Source organism: Dipodomys ordii, unplaced genomic scaffold, assembly GCF_000151885.1.
Source record: "Dipodomys ordii isolate 6190 unplaced genomic scaffold, Dord_2.0 Scaffold88, whole genome shotgun sequence".
In the NCBI taxonomy this organism is placed as follows: Eukaryota; Metazoa; Chordata; class Mammalia; order Rodentia; family Heteromyidae; genus Dipodomys; species Dipodomys ordii.
Window position 1 is genome coordinate 1,452,614 of NW_012267304.1, and position 20,183 is coordinate 1,472,796.

The 20,183-nt window shown below is 35.2% G+C and overlaps 1 protein-coding gene across 1 annotated transcript in view; it reads left to right on the top strand.

Annotated features, from left to right (window-relative positions):
• Il1rapl2 (interleukin 1 receptor accessory protein-like 2) overlaps nt 1-20,183 on the top strand; it is a 1,034,228-nt gene that overhangs the window by 971,471 nt on the left and 42,574 nt on the right. The window contains exon 6 of the mRNA XM_013025880.1: nt 10,877-11,006. Coding sequence (XP_012881334.1) covers nt 10,877-11,006 — 130 coding nt within the window. The remainder of the gene's footprint in view (nt 1-10,876; nt 11,007-20,183) is intronic.

Genomic DNA, 20,183 nt, shown 5'->3' on the forward strand with positions numbered 1-20,183 from the left:
CCCCCCTCCTGCACCAACGTTGTAAAGCTCGTTTGTAACAACTTACTTTCTGCCTCAATTTAGGATATTTCTGAAGTTACTTTCTTTTCCCAATGTGTATAGATGGGAAGGTAACATTGTACAATGAGTACTGGAAAAGAATTTTTTTTTCAGCATTGAAGCTGACTTAAACCTTGACTTCAAGAAAGCTACTTAATTTCTGTTTGAACCTATCACTAATGATCTACATTCCATTCAGTTGATTTGAGACTGTAATTTCAGAGAAATCAAGGATCTAGGTTTATCCAGTACAGCTTTGGCTTTGTAAATTTGTATTGTCATCCATGCAGGCATACACATGTATGCATGCATATATGTTTATACACATATATACACATGTATATGCATGTGTTTTCCAAAATGAGAGAATACGCTTTTTTCTCAATCTTAGCCAAATAGCTTCCATGAATTTTTGGTCGTGGGACTTAAACTCTGGGTCTGGGCACTGCCCGTCAGCTCTTCAGCTCAAGGCTAGCACTCTACCACTTGAGCCCGAGCACTACTTCCGGTTTTCTGGTGGTTAACTGGAGACAAGAGTCTCACAGACTTTCCTGCCTGGGCTGGTTTTGAACCACAATTCTCAGATCTCAGCCTCCTGAGTTCTTAGGATTACAGGCATGAGCCACATGCACCTGGTCTCCATTGATTCTTGATTTTCACCCTCCTCCATTCTTGCTTTGCTGGGGATAGAACCAAGCAGGAATTGTTATTTTGTTATTTTGTTTGTAAAATTTTTATTTTTGTGAACTGTAATTATTTTTGATTTTTTTTATATGGAAACATTTTATTGACAGGTCAGAATTAAAAGAGTCACATACAGAAATAAAACAATGACAGAAATAAAACAATCATTAAGACTTGGAGTGTAAAGCAGCAGCAGCTAGTACTCTTCACCCTCATTTTCCCCATCAGTGCTATCTGCTCCAACCTCTCATAATCCTTTTCTAGGGCAGCCATGTCCTCATGGGCCTCACAAAACTCTCCTTCTTCCATCCCTTCAACCACATACCAGTGGACAAAGGCATGCTTGGCATACATCAGGACAAACTTGTGGTCCAGGTGAGCCCAGGCCTCAGCAACGGCCATGGTGTTGCTCAGCATGCACACAGCTGGCTGCACCCTGGCTAGGTCTTCACCAGGAACCACAGTGGGAGGCTGGTAATTGAGGCCAACCTTGAAACCAGTGGGATACCAATCCACAGACTGGATGGTACACTTGGTCTTGATGGTGGCGATGGCAGCATTGACATCTTTGGGAACCACATCACCACAGTACAACAGGCAGCAGGCCATGTATTTACCATGGTCAGGGTCACATTTCACCATCTGGTTGGCTGACTCAAAGCAAGCATTAGTTATCTCTGCTACAGTAAGCTGTTCATGGTAGGCTTTCCCAGCAGAGATTGAAATTATTTTTGAGTATTTACCTAAGCATATCATGAAGATTTTGTTTGCTTTTCAGCCTTATCTTTGAATCATAATGATGTTGCAGCATATAATCTCAGAGAATAAGTTTGTGATAAAGTAGGACTTATTAAGAAAGCTATAACTTGGGGGGAGGGGAGGGAAAATAGGAGAAAAATGAGGGAAGGGGTAACAAGTTTGACAAGAATTGTACCTACTACCTTACTTATGTAACTGTTACCTCTCTGTACATCACCTTGACAATAAAAAAGAAAGCTATAACTGACTATAACAAACATCAGATTTTGAAAAATGAAGCTGTATGAGTACATAAATTGTATTACACTTTCTATGATAGTTTCTATGATAGCCTTTTTTCTCACAGCTGAAATGAATTTGTTGATGAATGGATCAAGAAAATGTGGTATATATACACAATGGAATTCTATGCCTCCATCAGAAAGAATGACATTGCCCCATTTGTTAGGAAACAGAAAGACTTGGAAAAAATTATATTAAGTGAAGTAAGCCAGGCCCAAAGAGACATAGGTCCCATGGTTTCCCGTATTTGCAATAACTAGTATATGTCTGAGACAAGCAGAAAAGGTCAGATAAGTTGATGTTAGGTGAATTGAACCCCAAGATAAGTATTCAAATGTTTTTTGCTTTCATGCAATTGTTTCTAACATATTTATAAGATGATTTCTTTGTTGCTTTGTATATCCCTCCCCCACGATATAACACTTGCTTTCACTGTATTTGATATTGGTATAATTTGTGGAGGGGAAGGGAAAAAAACAAGTCGCTTAAATAGGGATACAGGTGGACCCATTGCAACAATGAGATGTACAAGTTGTTATGCCGAAAAATGAACTTTACAACTTTGGGTGGATGGGGCTGGGAGGAGTGGGAGATGGGAAGGGATGGGAAAGGGAAACAAAGGAGTAGGCAACAATGCTTGATAAGAAATTTACTCATTATTTTGCCCATGTAATTGTAACCCCTCTATACAGTACTTTCACAATAAAAAAAGAAAAAAAAGAAATGTATAGCATTTTGTTGTTGGCCCAATATGCTCAGTATTCTATATGACCTTTTAATACATTTAATAAAATAAAATGTTTACACTATCACAGATGTATATGCAATGAGTTGAATTTCTTCACATGATGCAAAGTTTAAATGGTAATGTTTCTTAAGGACTATTAATGTGTAAAGTAAAAAATTTCCTTTGGGTACTACTTGATTGTAAACAAAGTGTCATTGAATTTTTCAACAATTTCTATTCATCATGTGTTCAACCCTAAGCAGAAACTTTAGTCAGTGCTCTTGACATACTGGGCAAATTATGTGAACTTTAAGACAATTTTAATGGGGTACTACACATATTCAAATTATGACTTTCCTCTTCATGCCTCACTGAAGAGAATCATACTAGATTGCATGTGTAAAGTGGCATTAATATAATGGTGTCCAGAGCTTTACTGTAAATTTTAAGGAGATAATTTACAAATTTCAATGCACTAAATTGAATCTCTTAACTGAAATAACATGCCTTTGTGTCTTGTGTGATGATGCTGATCTGTTAGATTACAGCATGTATTTCAAGGAATTCTTATATATATAAATGTATGCCCTAATTGTGGTTTCATTTCTTAAGAAAATAGCAAAGTTCTTTGAAGTTAATTTTGCAAACTTAAGCATAACAGGAAAGAGATTAGCCTTTATACTGATATCACAATTATCCACTCCTCTTTTCATCTCATCTTATAAAGGCCAGATTCAAGTGTGATCCCAGGGAAGAAAAGAAAATGTGTTTTGTTAACAGTAACAAGAATAGAAACTCTATGTTTCACTTCTTGGTGAGAATGGAAAAAAATAGCATTCAGACTGAAGATACAGAATTTATAGGTTGCTGTGTTAACATTTCAGACATCTGGACAATGGGCAAGGCTAAATTGAGATAGTAAAAAGTTATCTTACGTTGTAAGCATAGAGAAATGCTAGTCAAAATAGAACAAGTTTCTATGCTGAGTCCAGCTTGAAAGCAAATCAGGAAATGCCCAGGTACAAGAATGAAGAGGGAATTTAAAGCCAGAGAAAGAAGTGTAAACCGAAGTTGCATAACTCTTGGAGATATCACAACCAGATATTGATTGTAAGGGTTAACGGCTTAAGCCAATGATATGTGCAAAGTATAGAGCCAGAACTAGGACCCAAATAAAAATCTAGAAGCCTGAATTGTGTACATCCTAAAAATCTATGAAACACTAGCTTGGAAAACTATACTCATTGATCCAGGAGAACAGCCAGAAAAATCATCATGAATGGAAAAATATATTTAAGAGAAATTAGAATTCTAATGCTATCTGGATATGGATTTATTGCACAGGCAACATAAATATCCTGATCTAAGAAATAACAGAAAACTGACTCTACACCACTGCAACTTGTAGAACCTTAAAAGTACTCTGCAGAACAAACTATGGGGTTTTCTCTATAGCTCTCAGCACCCATGACTCACCTTAGAAAAAGAGAAGCCATTCTATTCCTAGGCACAGAAGGACAATCTTGCAATCTTAGATACTTAGGAGTCATAAATTGGGAAAACTGCAGTTCAAGACCAATCCAGGTCCCCCCCCCCAAAGTTGTGAGACTTTATCTCAGCCAATGGCTGCGTAATAACATGTACCTGTCATCCCAGCTATGTGAGAAGAATAATAGCTGGGCAGAGTGGCTTATTCCACCAACCTAGCAATGCAATAATGCACAAACAAGAGGATTCAACTCTAGTTTGGCCCTATTATAAAGTGAGACCTTATCTCAAAAATTGCCAACACAAAAGTGCTAGCAAAGTGACTCAAGTGATAGAACACCTGCCTAGCAAGCTTGAGGCTCTGGACCTCACATTCCCTGAACCTTGAAGTCCCAGTACCACTAAAAAGTAATCTCTGCTGTAGATGAAACTTGCAAAAAAATGTAACTCGTGTGACCACTATGGAAGTCAGTATGAATATTCCTTGTAAGACTGAAATTAGAACTATCATATGATCCTGCTTATATCCAAAAATTGATCATTCAGCAGACAAGAGAGACCACTTGCACACTCATGTTTCATGTAGCACTATTTACAATAGCCAAGTCGTAGAATTAGCCATGCTACTCAACAAGTAATCAATAAAAATGTGTGGTATAAGGTCCTATGCAAAATGATCTCCAAAACATGGACACAAGAGGTTTTTCTTTGTTGTTGTTTTTCTTAATTACTATGTGATTTCTTTTTTCTTTTGTGTTTTTCCCCCTATGTTTCATCCTCTGTTGTCACTGTATTTGATTTTTTGTACCATGGATATGGTAGGTATGTTAATCTGAACTAGGGAAAGGAAGGGGCACAACAAAATGGTGAGACAAAAGAGAAAGGGGGAACCTATGTAACAGCGATACTCACAAAAGAATATGTTGGAAATGATCTGTAAAACTTGGACAAGAAATGTAACCACTACCTCAAACTTATGTAACTGTAACCCCTCTGTACATCACCTTGACAAAAAAAATATGTATGATATATAAACACAATGGACTATTATTCAGCCATAAAAACATGAGATTATTTCTTTTTCAGAACAATATATGGAAATGGAAATATATTAACAAAATAGGCTCACACAGATAAATACGATAAACCCTTGCTATTTGTGGGTATATGGTTCCAAGACCACCATTGAAGAATAACTATGATTGTTGAAAATGCATAAAGTTCAGTACTGTAAAGTTATTAAAATTTATCTATACCATACATATAGTAGGTCTGTGCATTCTTAACTTGAAACTGTATGAGATAGTCCACATTACTCCCACCAATTTACTGTTATATATGTTGACTATTAATCAAAAACTGCATCTTATGGGCTGGGAAGCTGCCTCAGTGGTAGAGTGCTTGCCTAGCATGCATGAGGATCTGCGTTCAATTCCTCAGCACTACATAAGCAAAAAAAGCTGGAAGCACCACATAAGCAGAAAAAGCTGGAAGTGGTGCTGTGGATCAAATGGTAGAGCACTAACCTTGAGCTGAAGAGCTGAGGGACAGCGCCCAGGCCCAGAGTTCTGGCCCAATGATCAATAAAAACAAAACAAAACAAAACAAAAACCTACATCTTATTTCATACTCTTTTTCTCCAAAACTGTAGATACTTGACTCATTCCCCATAAGGCCATCCAACTTCAACTATTAACAAATCTAAAATTTTTGATTATCACTTAAGAATTATGTGCACTTTTTTAGCTTGAGAGGAATATAAAGAAAAGATGAATGTCACAGAAGTAATTATATACATCTATATGAAGATAGCATAATGAAACCAACTAAAAACTGTAAGGGGAACAAGAGGGAGAATAAGAAAGATAGGTGATAAATATTCCCTTCATTGTACATTGTTTGCAAATATAAAGACATCACAATTAATTGTATACCTCTTTGTACAATTAATATAGTCTGAGAATATAACAAAAAACAAAGTGCCATGACAGTGCTTCCTTTGACATAGCAGGAAAATTTGTATCCCAATAAGTAGTGATAAGGGGAAATTTTAAAAGAGATGTTCAAAGAGGTTGAAAAATTGTTTAAAGGACAAAACAAAGAATAGGGAACAATTTTGTAGCAAAACAGTTACTATTCATTATCTGTGGCCTTCATAAAATTTATAGGCTATGGGAGGCAGATCTAGATTGAAAATTAAATTTTCAACTTTGAGAACTTCTGTGTGTGTGTGTGTGTGTGTGTGTGTCTGTGTGTCTGTGTGTCTGTGTCTGTGTCTGTGTGTCTGTGTCTGTGTCTGTGTCTGTGTCTATGCCAGTCCTGGGGCTGGGATTCAGGGTTTAGACATTGTGCTTGAACATTTTTGCTCAAGGCTAGCACTCTACACTTGAGCCACAGCTCCACTTCTGGATGTTTCATGGTTAATCAGAAATAACAGTCTTGTAGACTTTTCTGAATTGTGATTTTCAGATCTCAGCCTCCTGAGTAGTTAGGGTTACAGGCATGAGCTACTTGTTCCTGGCTACATTTGAAGAATTCTTAGAAATTCTTGGTAGAGGAAGATTCATATGTGTTGACAATAAACTAAATTGTATACATTTACCCTTACCTGCAATTCTCTCACATTGGATGGTGCAGTCTCAAGGTCTTTAAATTCTTTTGAAAGAAATTACATCGATTTGAAATGCAAAACAGAATCTGCTATCCAGTTCATTAAACAAATTCAGTCACATATATGTAAAATGAATGAAATTGTGAAATTCCTCTATTTCATATACACTTTCATTCTCATTGTCAATGGAAATATGGAACAATATATGTATTTGGAACTATGCCAGGTTTTTATTTGCAAAAAAAATCACAAAATAATGGAAAGCATTCTTTGCTAATCATTTCAATAATTGAAATGCAGAATTATATTAGTATTTACAAGTTGTGTTATATACATCTTTAATGACAGAAAAATTGTAATATAAAGTATACATTATATGCATGCTTCTTTCCAGAACAGTGGTTGGCAAGTATTAGCAATCGAAATTATAATATGCAGATCCCATTCCCCTTCAACACCTACTCCCTTTTTTATTCCACTTACACCCACACTACACAGAGATGCACACCAACCCCATTATCACAAACTTCACTGACTTTTAATTTTCTTACCTTATAATCTTGCTTTGAAAAATTAAGGTTCTAAACTCAAGACAACTCAATGGGTAATGGATAGTTGAACTCTCCCTCTAGAATGTCTCCTCCTGAGCACATTACTAACTTGAACTTATTTAAGACAAAGGTTCAGAAAATTGATGATTGTGATGGTTGGGTTAGGAGAGATAGGGCAGAATGACAGAAGGGATGGTCTAGATACATTGTATTCATAAAGTGACACGATGAATTGAGAAGGCTTTTACAAAGTACTTAAAAGTAGAATAAAGGAAATTCATGACTGTGAAATTTTAAGCTTATTGGGATTTCTAGATTTTTCAGCTCTTTAAATAACCTTCTCACAACGTATATTCTCAGAGAACTCTCTGAGAAATGAAATTAGAGAAATACTAAGGTAACAGAGAATCAGGCACTTTACATAAAGCCTCGGTTACCTCATTACTTAGCACAGATGTACCAATTCACAAAGTTCTTTCTTTTTGTCAGTCGTGGGGCTTGAACTCTTGGCCTGGGTGCTGGCCCTCAGCTCTTCAGCTCAAGGCTAGCGCTCTACCACTTGAGTCACAGCTTCATTTACAGTTTTCTGAGTGGTTTATTGGAGATAAGAATTTCAAAGACTTTTCCTACCCGGGCTGGCTTTGAACTGCAATCCTCAGATCTCAGCTTCCTGAGTAGCTAGGATTACAGGTGTGAGCCACAAGCGCCCAGCTCCACAAAGTTCTTTTTTATTTTGATACTCTTAAACTACCTTGGATGCAATAACAGAATGACTTTCAAAATTTCTGGAGGCAAAACAGTACAGTAGTTCGCTGATGCCACTGGTAGTCAGGATTTGGCACATAAGCCAAATTGGAGAAATGCCTGGACAGACTCTCTTTCAGATTGTTTACCCAATCAATGCAGAGATCCTTCTTGTGACTTTTGGAAGAGGAGGGGCCACTTCCTGACACAAATAGAATATATCAATATTTGACCAGTGAACTGATGATTTCAGGATTTTCCTCAGAGTGTTACATATGATAGTTAAAATTGTCTCCTTTGATTTTGGCCATTGACAAAATCTTCAGGATATTCTTAATATATAGAAACTAGACTGCTGAAAAACTGTCTCTTGTGTTCATTTAAGAAGAAACAGTCTGATGAGAGAAGAAAACCATTGCTCTTAGAAGAAATATCTCCAATAGTACCTTGCATGTTATGCCAAAGATAGGGCAGACACGGTTGTAATTAGTGAACCACGGCAAGAAGATTCTTTTGCATGTTTCTATAATTGTCTTTTTACATTAAAACCAAACAAGGATAGAGTACTCACACGCTAGGAAACACTAAAAGGTATTTTATTTCCTATATTCTTTCGACATAGCTCAAATGAATGACACCCAAAATTTATGTGTATAAATGTATATAGTAGTTTTACTAATGGGGACCCTTTACAGTAATGTTTATCACAATCTCTGGATTTTCTGCCAATTTGTTTGCTGTTCATTAATACCTTCTATTTCATGAGAATGAGGGTAACAAAACATAGGAAATCTTTGTGTTCAAGTTTAGAGAATTCAGGGCTTGCTAGGATGCATCGTATATCCTTTAGAATCATGGGATTGTGGGAGTGAATTACCGAATATTGATGAAAGATATTGTTTCTAGCAACTCAAAAGGAGAACATGAGCTTGGCAAGGTAAAAATGAGCACATATCTAGCTCAATATCTACATCTGATTGTGCCTCAAATTTGACTTTTGTTTCTCTGACCCAACTTCATAAATTCAATGAGGTTTTTGAGTTTGCCAAGCACTTTTGTATACATTCTCTTATCTGAGCCTCACAAATATTACTACCATCCTCATTACATATAAGAAAGATCATTATACATACAGTGTGGTAATTGGTCCAGTGCCAGTGTATTTGTTCATGACAGATCCCAAACTAGTATCCAAGTTTCTTGACTCTCAGTCCAGTACTTTCCACAACACAAGATTATCTCACTTTTAGACAACCCTATGTGGAACATGTATTTGAAGCAACAGCAAATAACCTTATTTTACATTTGTATAAGAAATATGGTCAGCCTTTTGACATTGAGGCATTTGCCAACTGCAGAAAGATCAAACGTTTTAGGACATGTCATTTTGCTGGGGGATGAATTGACATTGTAATAAAACTAATATTTGCTAACAAATCATTTATGGATAAACTCAGCCTGCCACACTGTATCCGTGTGTGTAGGAGGTTCATTTGTGACTTTGTCTTAGTGTAGATATCAACTCTGTTCCTTTGTAAAATAAAAAATAGTACCAAAAGAATGCTATCTTCCAGTTGTGGTAATTAAAAGAATTTGCTTTCAGAAAGCAGTGGTTCTTAGAACAAGGAAGTTTGGATCATTTCAAATGTATGATTGGGCATTTGTTAATGCCTCAGAATAATAATGGGAACAAGTCTACCTAAAATTTCATAAGGAACAAAACGTTTCAAAATTGCTTTTTCCCATTGTCTAACTAAGGCCAAAAAATAAATTTTATGGATAAAATAATGTGTTATAATTTATGAATAGAGGGAGTCTTGTATAAAATATTAGGATGATATTCTATACCACTATCCCCTTAATAGTCTACTCTGCAATAAGAAATTATAATCATTGTCAGAAAATATAAAATTGTTTATATATTTGATGAGAAATTTACAACCAAAATTAATACTCATGGTAAGAAGTGCTAGAATACTGTCTATAATTATTTAAGCATTGTAAATTATAAAAAAGAATGTAAAATTAATATGACTGAGTTTTTCCTGTGTATCCCTTTTATAGATATATAGATACATTTGTAATTCAAATTTTTCCTTCAGTTTGTATACCAATCAGGATTCTCCAGGAAGGCATAGCCAATTATATGATAGGTAGATAGACAATTTATTGAAGATTTAGCTGAGATGTCCCACAACAGAGTATGGCAAGCTGGAGAACTAGGAAAGAAACATGGCTGAGCCTGAGTAGTAAAGCCTTAGAACTAAGGAAACTCATGTAGCTTTCAGTCCAAAGCTGAAAGCCAAAATCTACAGAGGCTACTGATGCAAATCCTGTGTCCAAACAACAGAGAGCTTGAGGTTATGATCAAGGGCAGGAGAAGAAACAGTGAACTTTCCCTTGTAGTACCTTTTTATTCTGTCTAGATTGTCAGCAGATTAGACATTGTCCACTTCAGACACCACCTCTAATGTCAGTATCTTGTGGAAACACCATCACAGACATGCCCAGAAATAACACTTTACGAACTATCTTGCCATACTCCACTCAATTTGACACCTAAAGTTAACCGTCACTGCATTATCCAAGTTTTCCTAACACAATCAGAATAAGAATCCAGAGTTAACTTGTACTTTTGAATATTATTTGTGTTCAACACAAGTCCAAGTAAGTAGTACTCAATTCTCTCAAAAATTTTTAAAGAGATTCTTTCTATCTGATTCTTTGCTGTTAGTTCCTGGAGGTGGGCAATGCAAATAAAAGTTACAAAAACTGTGCAACTTTTTTTTCACCTTTATGGTAGTTTGAATTTTAAAATTTCCTAGAAGTCCTCATAATAATTTTCTTTTTTTCTTGACAATAATAACAGGATTGAGGAAAGGGCTGGAAAATGGTTCATCCCTAAGTTTTCTTTTGAATGTTAAAGGGCCACTCTCATAAGCCAGTTTTAACGAGGTGTCCTCTGCTCATTTCTGTTTCTTTTGTTTTCAGGTAAGCCTCTAAACATACCATGCAAAGCATTCTTTGGATTCAGTGGAGAATCTGGGCCAATGATCTACTGGATGAAAGGGGAGAAGTTTATTGAAGAATTGGCAGGTCACATTAGAGAAGGTGAAATAAGGTATAAAATTGAATTGCTTATTTTTCTCTGCTGTCTTTGCAATTAAGCAATAAAATATCCTGAAGAGGATTCTGCCTGGGATTTTAATTGCAACTTCAAATGAAGCCAGTCTCTAAAAGACGATCTGTTGAACAGACCAAGAGTGACTATCTTAAGAAATGCAAACTTGTAAGCCTCTAATATAAGAAGGTTTTCTGAAGTTCCTACAATACATAACACGGCGTAACAACACTCTCAACACTATCTAAGCTTTGCATTTTCATAGCTTAGCCACTGTTACTCTATCCAGTAACAACAAAGGTCTAAACTTCGCAGGTGACTCCTTAGTACACTAGGCAAATGTTCATTTATACCATGGAGAATAGACAGCTTTCATATGTCATAAGTGTAAAGCTGTAGGGGCAGTATAAAACTGATACTCTACCGAAGTCATTCTAGATGCTTGTTGAAGTGTCTGCTTTACTCAACTTCTGTTGCTTTTCCTGGAAGTGACTGATCCTTCCCTTTCACACCATTGTACACCATTTTCACTCTCCTGTTAGCCAGATTACTTCCTGGTGTATAGATAACATTTTAATTCAATTGTGTTTTCTTTCTGAGACTACCTTCTCATGTGTAGTATCAAAGGTCTGTGAACTTTCCTACTGCACTCAGACTGTGGAATACCCCATGGCTTCAAAGACACTGATGCACACTTTGTGTTCCTCTTTTTGATAGCAATTGGGATACCCTTGCTCCATCCTCACTAATAGTCATGTAACAGATATCAGTCTATCATTTCAATAAAATTATGTTAATATGTATTCTTCTAGCTTTCTTCTTTTTCTTCTTTTTTTCTCTCCTTTTTCTTTCCTCCCTCCCTTGCTTCCTTTCTTTTATTCTTTCTTATATGGGGTCTCTCTATGTTGTCTAAGCTGGTTTCAAACATTAAAGTCTCTAGGGATGTTTTTATTTCAGCCTCCCATGCACCTTCACAACTGCAGGTACACACCAGCTTGCCAGCTGCAGGATGTCTTAAATATAAAGTAACATGCATAAGGCAAGTATACTGAATAATATTACAACAATTAAAATGCTTCATAATTACTCCCATGATAATCTTTATGTGTCCACCTGATACATCTAATCAAAAATTTATAAAATAAAGAGTCCATGAACTCTGAGGGCTTATGCAAATAGTGACTATCAGAAGATATTCCTAGGGAAAATATGTATGAAAATGTGCTTTACATCACTATTCATTAGGGCAACACAAATCAAAACCAACTTCCTACTCACTAGGGGAGTTGCAATAAAACAGCCATGTTATTAAAATTGCTGGTAAATTCTATAGACCAGAGTCACTTTACAGGTATTAGAATGGGATTGTGTGTTAGTTCAACAGGACATTTTTCTCTAAACTATTGTAGAATTGTCCTTTGCACATTTCCCAATAAAATCTAGGAAATAATGGAATCTAGTGAACTGTGGGTATCCACCATTCATTATCTCAACAATGACTGAAATCCTACTCCATGATAAATACAACCAACATTGACTTTAAAAATAAAAATAAGAAAATGAAATTGCTGGTGAATGACTAGAAAATTAATAAAGCAATAGAGAGCTTGAGAATTTAGGATAAGACACTTTTGGGGAGATCTTAGCTTTGTCACTTAGCTATTTAAACATACTTTATAAGGCTGTTCAAGAATGAAAGGCAATTAATGACATAATATATGTAACAAATGTCTGAAGTTTTGTACATGCAAGCTAGAAAAATAGGATGCAAACTATAGAAGGAGAGTGTGTCATTTAAATTGAGTCTTAAAAATATATTACTTTACATTAAGTGTTGGTGAAGATGGGGAAAAATTGTAAACCTCTTTAATGGCTTGTAGAAATGTCCATTGGTGCAATATCTTTGGATAACAGCTAGGCAAGTCCTCAAAGGTTTAAGCATATTGTTGCCATATGGTACCACAGTATAACTCCTAGTAGATAACAAAGTGAAATCAAAACATACTTTCCTACCAAGACTTGTACTTGGATGTTCACAGCAACATTATTCATAATAGACAAGAGGTAGAAACAACCTAAGTGTCTGTCAACTGATGAATGAATAAAAGGTGATATGTTCAAAGAAAAAAATATTATTTGCCATAAAAATGTTTGAAACACTAATATATGCTAAAACATGTGTGAACCTTATAAATGTGATTTACTATGAACAAGGTCAGTGACAAAAGACCAACTATAATATGGTTTTATTTGTTTGAGATGTCTGAAACAGGCGAATCTATAGAGATGTCAAGTAGCTGACTGGTTGCTTTTGGATTGGTGGGGCAAGATAGAGGGATGGGGTTGACAACTAAAGTGTTCAGAAGTATTTTTCTGCTCATTAGGAAAAATAGAAGTTAACATATAATACATGATTTTCTAGGATTCATATTGGTGTATAGGTAAATTTTATGACACATGAGCTTTGTTTCAATAACGCTACTTAAGGTTGACCCATTGCAACAATGAGATGTACAAGATGCTATGTTGAAAAACTTTACAATTTAGGTGGGGTGGAGTGGGGGTAGAGTGTAGTAGGTGGGAGGGAAGGGATGGTGGGTGAAAAACAAGGGAGGAGGCAACAATGTACTCATTACCTTCCTCCTGTAACTGTAACCACTCTGTACAGCATTTTCACAGTAAAAAGCTTATTTTAAAAAAATCACTGGGGCTGGGAAGGTGGGTCAGTGGTAGAGCGCTTGCCTTGCATGCCTGAGGTCCTGGGTTCGATTTCTCAGCACCACATAAGCAAAAAGAAAAAAGCTGGAAGTGGAGTTGTGGCTCAAAAGGTAAAGTGCTAGCCTTGAGCCAAAGAGCTGAGGGACAGTGCCCAGGCCCAGAGTTCAGGCCCTATGACTGGACCCCCCCCAAAAAATCACTTCTAGGGGCTGGGAAGGTGGCTCAGTGGTAGAGTGTTTGCAGAGTTCAGGCCCCATGACCAGGGGGGAAAAATCACTTCTAATCACTTCTTATTAGTTGCCTGGTACAGAGTAGACTTTCAGAAAAAACTGATATATTACAAATATTTTTTTAAAATTTAATTGTCAAGGTGATGTATAGAGGGGTTACTGTTACATAAGTAAGGTAGTGAGTACATTTTTTATAGAACTAACAAGTTACAAATAATTCTTGAGTATTAATTTCCATTTGAATTTTAAGATTACTAGTTAGCAACATTTCATTAGGCAATAACAAGTTTAAATTTGCTTGAGATTAATGTGAATTTCATTTAAATTGTTTTAGAAGATACTTGTTTATGATTATCATCAACCTATCTACCTGCAAAAGACTTTAGAAGCCACTCTTCAATTTTTCCAAGAAAGAAACTTGTCCCCAAAAGAGCAGTTATAGGTAGCAGTTAGTTAATTAGCAGTAGAGTTTCTATTACCAGCAAGCTCAGGGCTCTATTTCACAACCAAAGATAGCAATTAAATGAACCTAAAGTAATTATCTCCCATTTCTTTTACATGACTGAGTGGATTTAAAAAAAGTGAACAGCTTTATTGAGGTCTAATTGACATGCAATAAACAACACACAATTTAAAGTGCACAATCTATACAGGCTGACTGATATATGTGTGCCCGGTGAAACCATTGAGATAAAGAAGATATCACCCCTTGTTTCCTGCTGCCCCTTTGAAAACCTTCCCACAACACTAATCTTCTTGTCACTATAAATCAGTCTGAATTTTCTACAGTTTTATATATACAGAACTATGTCATATATACTTCCTTTTTGTCAACATTATTTCACTTAACACATTTATTTCAAGATTTATCCAGCATGTTATGTGTATCAATAGCTTCTTTTCATTAATGAGTGCTGATTTATGGATATAATCATTTACTTGTTCATTCACTTATTGATGGACATTTAAGTTTGTTAGTTTGGGACTATTACAAATAAAGCTACTGTGAAAATTCATATATATGTATTTTCATACACATATTTTGCTTTTTTCATGGCTGAATACCTAGATGTAAAGTGGCTGGATTATGTAGATATTTAAACATTTAAATATTAAGTCATTTGGCTACTTTATATATTGTAGCTTACTTTATGGCTAATTTGTTATTTGTTATTTTGATACATGGGATAGATTTTTATTACTTTTCTGGAAAACATTCATTTTAAAATTGACACCTAATCTTTGTGCATATTTCTGGGGTACACTATGTAAAGACATATGAAGTTTCTCTGCGCCTGATACCTAATTTCTCTGGCCATTAGAAACTAAAGTTGCAATGATATATTTCTTACAACTAATGAATGGATAAATCATTTAAAAATGTGTATTTCCTTAGTGTTGCCTACTGTCCTTTTTAAAAGTATAATTTTTTTCTCCTTTGTAATTAACTTTTTGAAGTATGTGCCTGATAATGTTACAGAAGGTCAATCAGGAAGGCACTGCTGCTGTACTCTACCAGCAATTGTTTAGGTGTTAAACAATGAGTCAACCAGCTAGCAAGTGCTGCAGAAGTCAACCTTTGAGGACTTGCAAAATGCAATTGCTTATTTGATGTTGATATATCCCCTTCCTCAAACCCCTCCAACTCCAAACTCCCAGTTAAAAAAAAGCAGGTATATAATATATTTCCACTGGATGAGATTTGTAGGGAATTTATTCTGAAAATTTCACAAAACTTCTTAGCTAACTACAGATACCTTCAGAGAAACACAACTGAAGAGGCAGGAATTCCTGGCCAAAATAAACAGGTTGTCAACCACTTTGTAATATTAATTGTGTGATCCGTGATTTATTTGGGACCTTGTGTGAGTTCCAGTGTTCCTTCAGGCTATGGCTATTTATGCTAACATGGGAATTAATTACTAGACCCATCTTCTAGCCTCCAAAGCCAGTGTCCTTGGAACCAATTTCAAGGATGTACAAGGTTTTTATACAGATGAGACAGATTGGAACAATAAGGCAATTTAATTTTTTAAAATACTAACATTTTTACTAGTACTAAGATATCTACATTCCCCCATAGCCCACGCATTTTCTTCAAAGGAACAACTCTGAAAGCAAAGTATTGAGGGTTTTAATTAGGAGATTCTCCTCAAAGACATTTCTGTAAACAAAATTTACTTGTGCATGCATGGGTCTCTTCAAAGAACTGTCTTTGTCTGTTCAGGTTATTATGATAAAATATCAAAAAACAGGTAATTTCTGAGAAATAGAAATTTATTTTTCACACACCTCAAGCTGGAAATCCAAGATCAAGGAGCCATAAAATTTTCTGCTAGTGAAGATTTTTTCCTCAGGGATGGCAACTTTAAGTTATCCTTGTGGGCAGAAGGGTCAGAGAACTCACTAGAGCCTCATTTATAGTGACTCAGCTCATTAATGAGGGACAGCCTTCATATCTTAATCAATTTCCAAAGGCCAGACTGTTAACATTATCACATAGGATATTATGTTCCATTACACAAATTCAAGAGGGAAAATGAGAAGGAGACAATGATGGAAGGGGTAACATGGATCAAGGTGAAATGTACTCATAATTTGATATGTTGAATTAAAACCACTTTGTATTATCACTTAAAGATAATGAAATAAATTTTAAAAACTAAATGCTGAAATAAGACACAGGATGACCCATTGTAACAATGAGATGTATAAGACACTATATTGAAAATTAACTTTTTGGGAGCAGTTGTGGGGTGGGGAGGGAAAGGATGGTAGGGGAAAAACAAAGGAGGGGGTAACAATGCTGGGGTGGAAATGTACTCATTACCTTACTCATGTAATATCTTTACAATAAAATATATATTTAAAAAATTTTAAAAAGAATACAATATCTTTACAATATCTTTACAATATCTATATACAATATCTTTACAATAAAATATATATTTAAAAAATTTTAAAAAGAAAATAATCTAGTTACTAGTGGCTCATGCCTATAATTTTATTTACTCAGGAGGCTGAGGTATAAGGATTTAGGTTCAAAGCCAACCCTGGCAGGAACATCTCTGAGATTTTTACCTCCAACTACCAAAAAAAGACCAGAAATGGATCTGTGGCATAAGTAGTAGAGTGCTAGCCTTGAGCATAAAATTTCAGGGACAGTTCAGGGACAGAGCCCAGGCACTGAGTTCAAGTCTAAAAGATCAGCACAAAAAGAAAGAAAGAAAGGACATTGCATTGGAAGTCATATTTTAACTGAATTGTAACTCTGGTGTTATACATGCATGTCAAAGTTTACTTCTTGAAAGTAAAATAATAAGTAGAGATTGAGAAGGGGCTAGTGGCAGGAAGAGCGTAGTTGAATTTGAGCTGTCTATATTATATGTATATAGAGAATATATGGAACTCCATTACCATGTAAAATTAATGCATGTTTCTTTAGAATGAATTGTTATTCATTACTAAGTAGATCCAAAAGTAGGAAAGTAAATCAATAGCTCTTGGACAGTTCACTTATGGAGAAGTTGTCCCAGATGCTGGGATCTCAGTTTCCTAGACAGCAACTTGATCCTGCAAGTCCATGTTGCAACTTTAATCTCAGTAATGCTCCAGAGGACTTTTAAAAACAACCACTTAGGGAAAAAGGTGGATATTTATGGATGGTTTGATGACATAATGTCACTCTGATTTCAGAAAGTCAGCTCCTGAATTTAGCAGATTTCCTGCTGCTTGAGTAGCATATGAGATCAAATCTTGTTTGCTCTCTGGGCCACTTTGATCACTGAGATCCCTGATTTGCAATTCATTGCTAAAGCACTTTAGAATCCACTGGGGCAAATATCTACTCCTTTATCTGCCTTTAAGCAAAGATTGGAATAGCCTTCCCATCTCTGTAATGTTGCTAAGAAACAGATCTCAAAGGAATTCAAATGCAGTGTCTATTCACAGTTGCCAGACTGTACCATGCAACTGCATAAAAACTCTTCCACCGACCCTAAAAGATGTAGTTTGTAGAGGTGGTAAGGGAATTTTGTGGGTGTTATTGCAAGTTTGAAAGTTTGGCTATTTTTCTATAATGTTAAAGTCATTCCAACAAATTTTCTTCAGCATGTCCATGGAGAGAAGTCAAATATTATTGTGAGGACACTGAGAGCCATCATTAAGGAAAGACAAACTAGTTCCTATGCCTCTGTTAAAATGCTTACAAAGTGAAATCAGACGATTCATAGAAAGAAGCATTTGGGAGTAAGCATCCCAGAAAAGTTATTCCAGCTCTACATCTCCACACAACTTCCTTATAATTAATCTTAGAAGAACCTTGAGAATTAAAAAAAATAAGGATTTGTTACCGAGGACTGCATTTCACAGTGCTATTAAAATACGCCAGAAAAATTGAAACAGTCTTATTGAACAAAAATAGTTTTTAGGATTGTCTGCAGGGTTGTGACTTGCATCTGTTGTAAAAAGAGGCTGTATGAATTCAAGACAATTGCTTTGTCCCTATGGAAACTAATTTTCAATGATAAATCTGACTTCACAGTCCTATCAATAACTAATGTTTTCTTCCTTAGGCAATACTACCAATTGTTTTTACCAAATCTTTCACAAGTTTTGACTTGAAAATATATGCACTTTATCTTTAGAGTTTTCAGAAACTCTCCTTTAAAAAATCAAGTTTTTCATTTACATTCAATTCCTGATGGCTGCTAATTGAATATAGGCAATATTTAGTACTACTTTTACGTTCTTTACTCTTGCTTTCACTGCTTTACAGTTTCTGTTTAATCCTTGTACATTAAATGACCTCCCTGAATGAATAAAACTCTATCCAAGGATGAAATGTGATATAGGTATGACAAGATTTTATCTTTGAAATGAGTTGATTCTATAGTAATGACTACTAACTTACCTATTAATGAGCCATTCTTTTGAAAAGTAAAACAACATGGAGCTATGAATATGTAAAGTGTTCTAAAGTATAGTCATAGAACCTTTAATGAAAGGCACATATTTTCACAACTGTGCTGTCACAGTTTCCTTGTGTGGGCATCATAAATAATATTTATACAAACCAATATGACTGTGTGTCACCAGGAGATATGATCTTATGAGACCACCCTTGTATGTATGCATCATCATCATTATGTCATTCATGATCATGAGGAGATAATTGGGGTCCCAGTCAGCTCAGGGCAAAAGTATATACTTTATTTTGTCAACTTTACACATTTTTAAGGCCATAAAGCACTCCACATGCTCTTGGCTTTGCCAGAGTTAAGCTTCAAAGTGTGTTTGTTTTTGTTTCTCCTACTCTAGTTCATCCACAGAAAGAACAACACTGATCAATAACTTTGACATTGTCCTAAAAGTTCAAATCTTTAAAAGTTAATTTTACTTTCTTTTATTGTATTTTATTGTTTTTTTTCCTTAACATGGTCTCACTGTATACTCTAGGCTGGCTTCAAACTCTAGATCTTCTTCTCAAGAGTCATGATCATAGGCATATGCTACCATGCCTGATTTATTATAAATAAATTTCAAATCTTATACTAATTCTATGTGAATGTTGATTTTATAAGTCATTAAGACACTTTGATGGAAAGGAGAAACTTTATAAGCAGCATAGTTTTATTTAGAGTCATGCTTAATTTACATTTAACTTAAGGATCATTTTTTGTTTCATAGAGTGTTTTAGCCTTGAAATACATATAAACTAATTAAAGCCTACCATAGATGTATTTGTTTTCTTTCTTCATTTACTTAGTAGATTCTAGATCAATGTTAATTATACTGTCTTGGATTACAAAAGTTCTCTAGAGAAGGATATGTAATTAGTAAATAAATAAAAATTCCATGTCACATTTTTATAATGCAAAAAATTTGCAATAATATTGAAGCACCCTTTCAGATTGTCAAGGTAACCATATCAGATACATAGCATTTTAATTTACTTACCAAAAAATTGAGGTTTAGAGACTGTGGAAGAGCTTCTGTTGAGTAGTTTACAATTCCTGAGAGTCTAGATTTAATTAATCAAATCACAGCTAGCAAAAGATGGCAAAATTTATGAGAGAGCTATTACTGGGTGAGATACAATATACTAATAAACTGCAGTGTTGAATTAAAACATTTTGTACTACTTAAAGAAAAATTTTAAAAACTTAATAATTTTTCAAGTAGACAGAATTCTGTATTGTACTTCACATTTAGATAGTAGCAAGTCAAA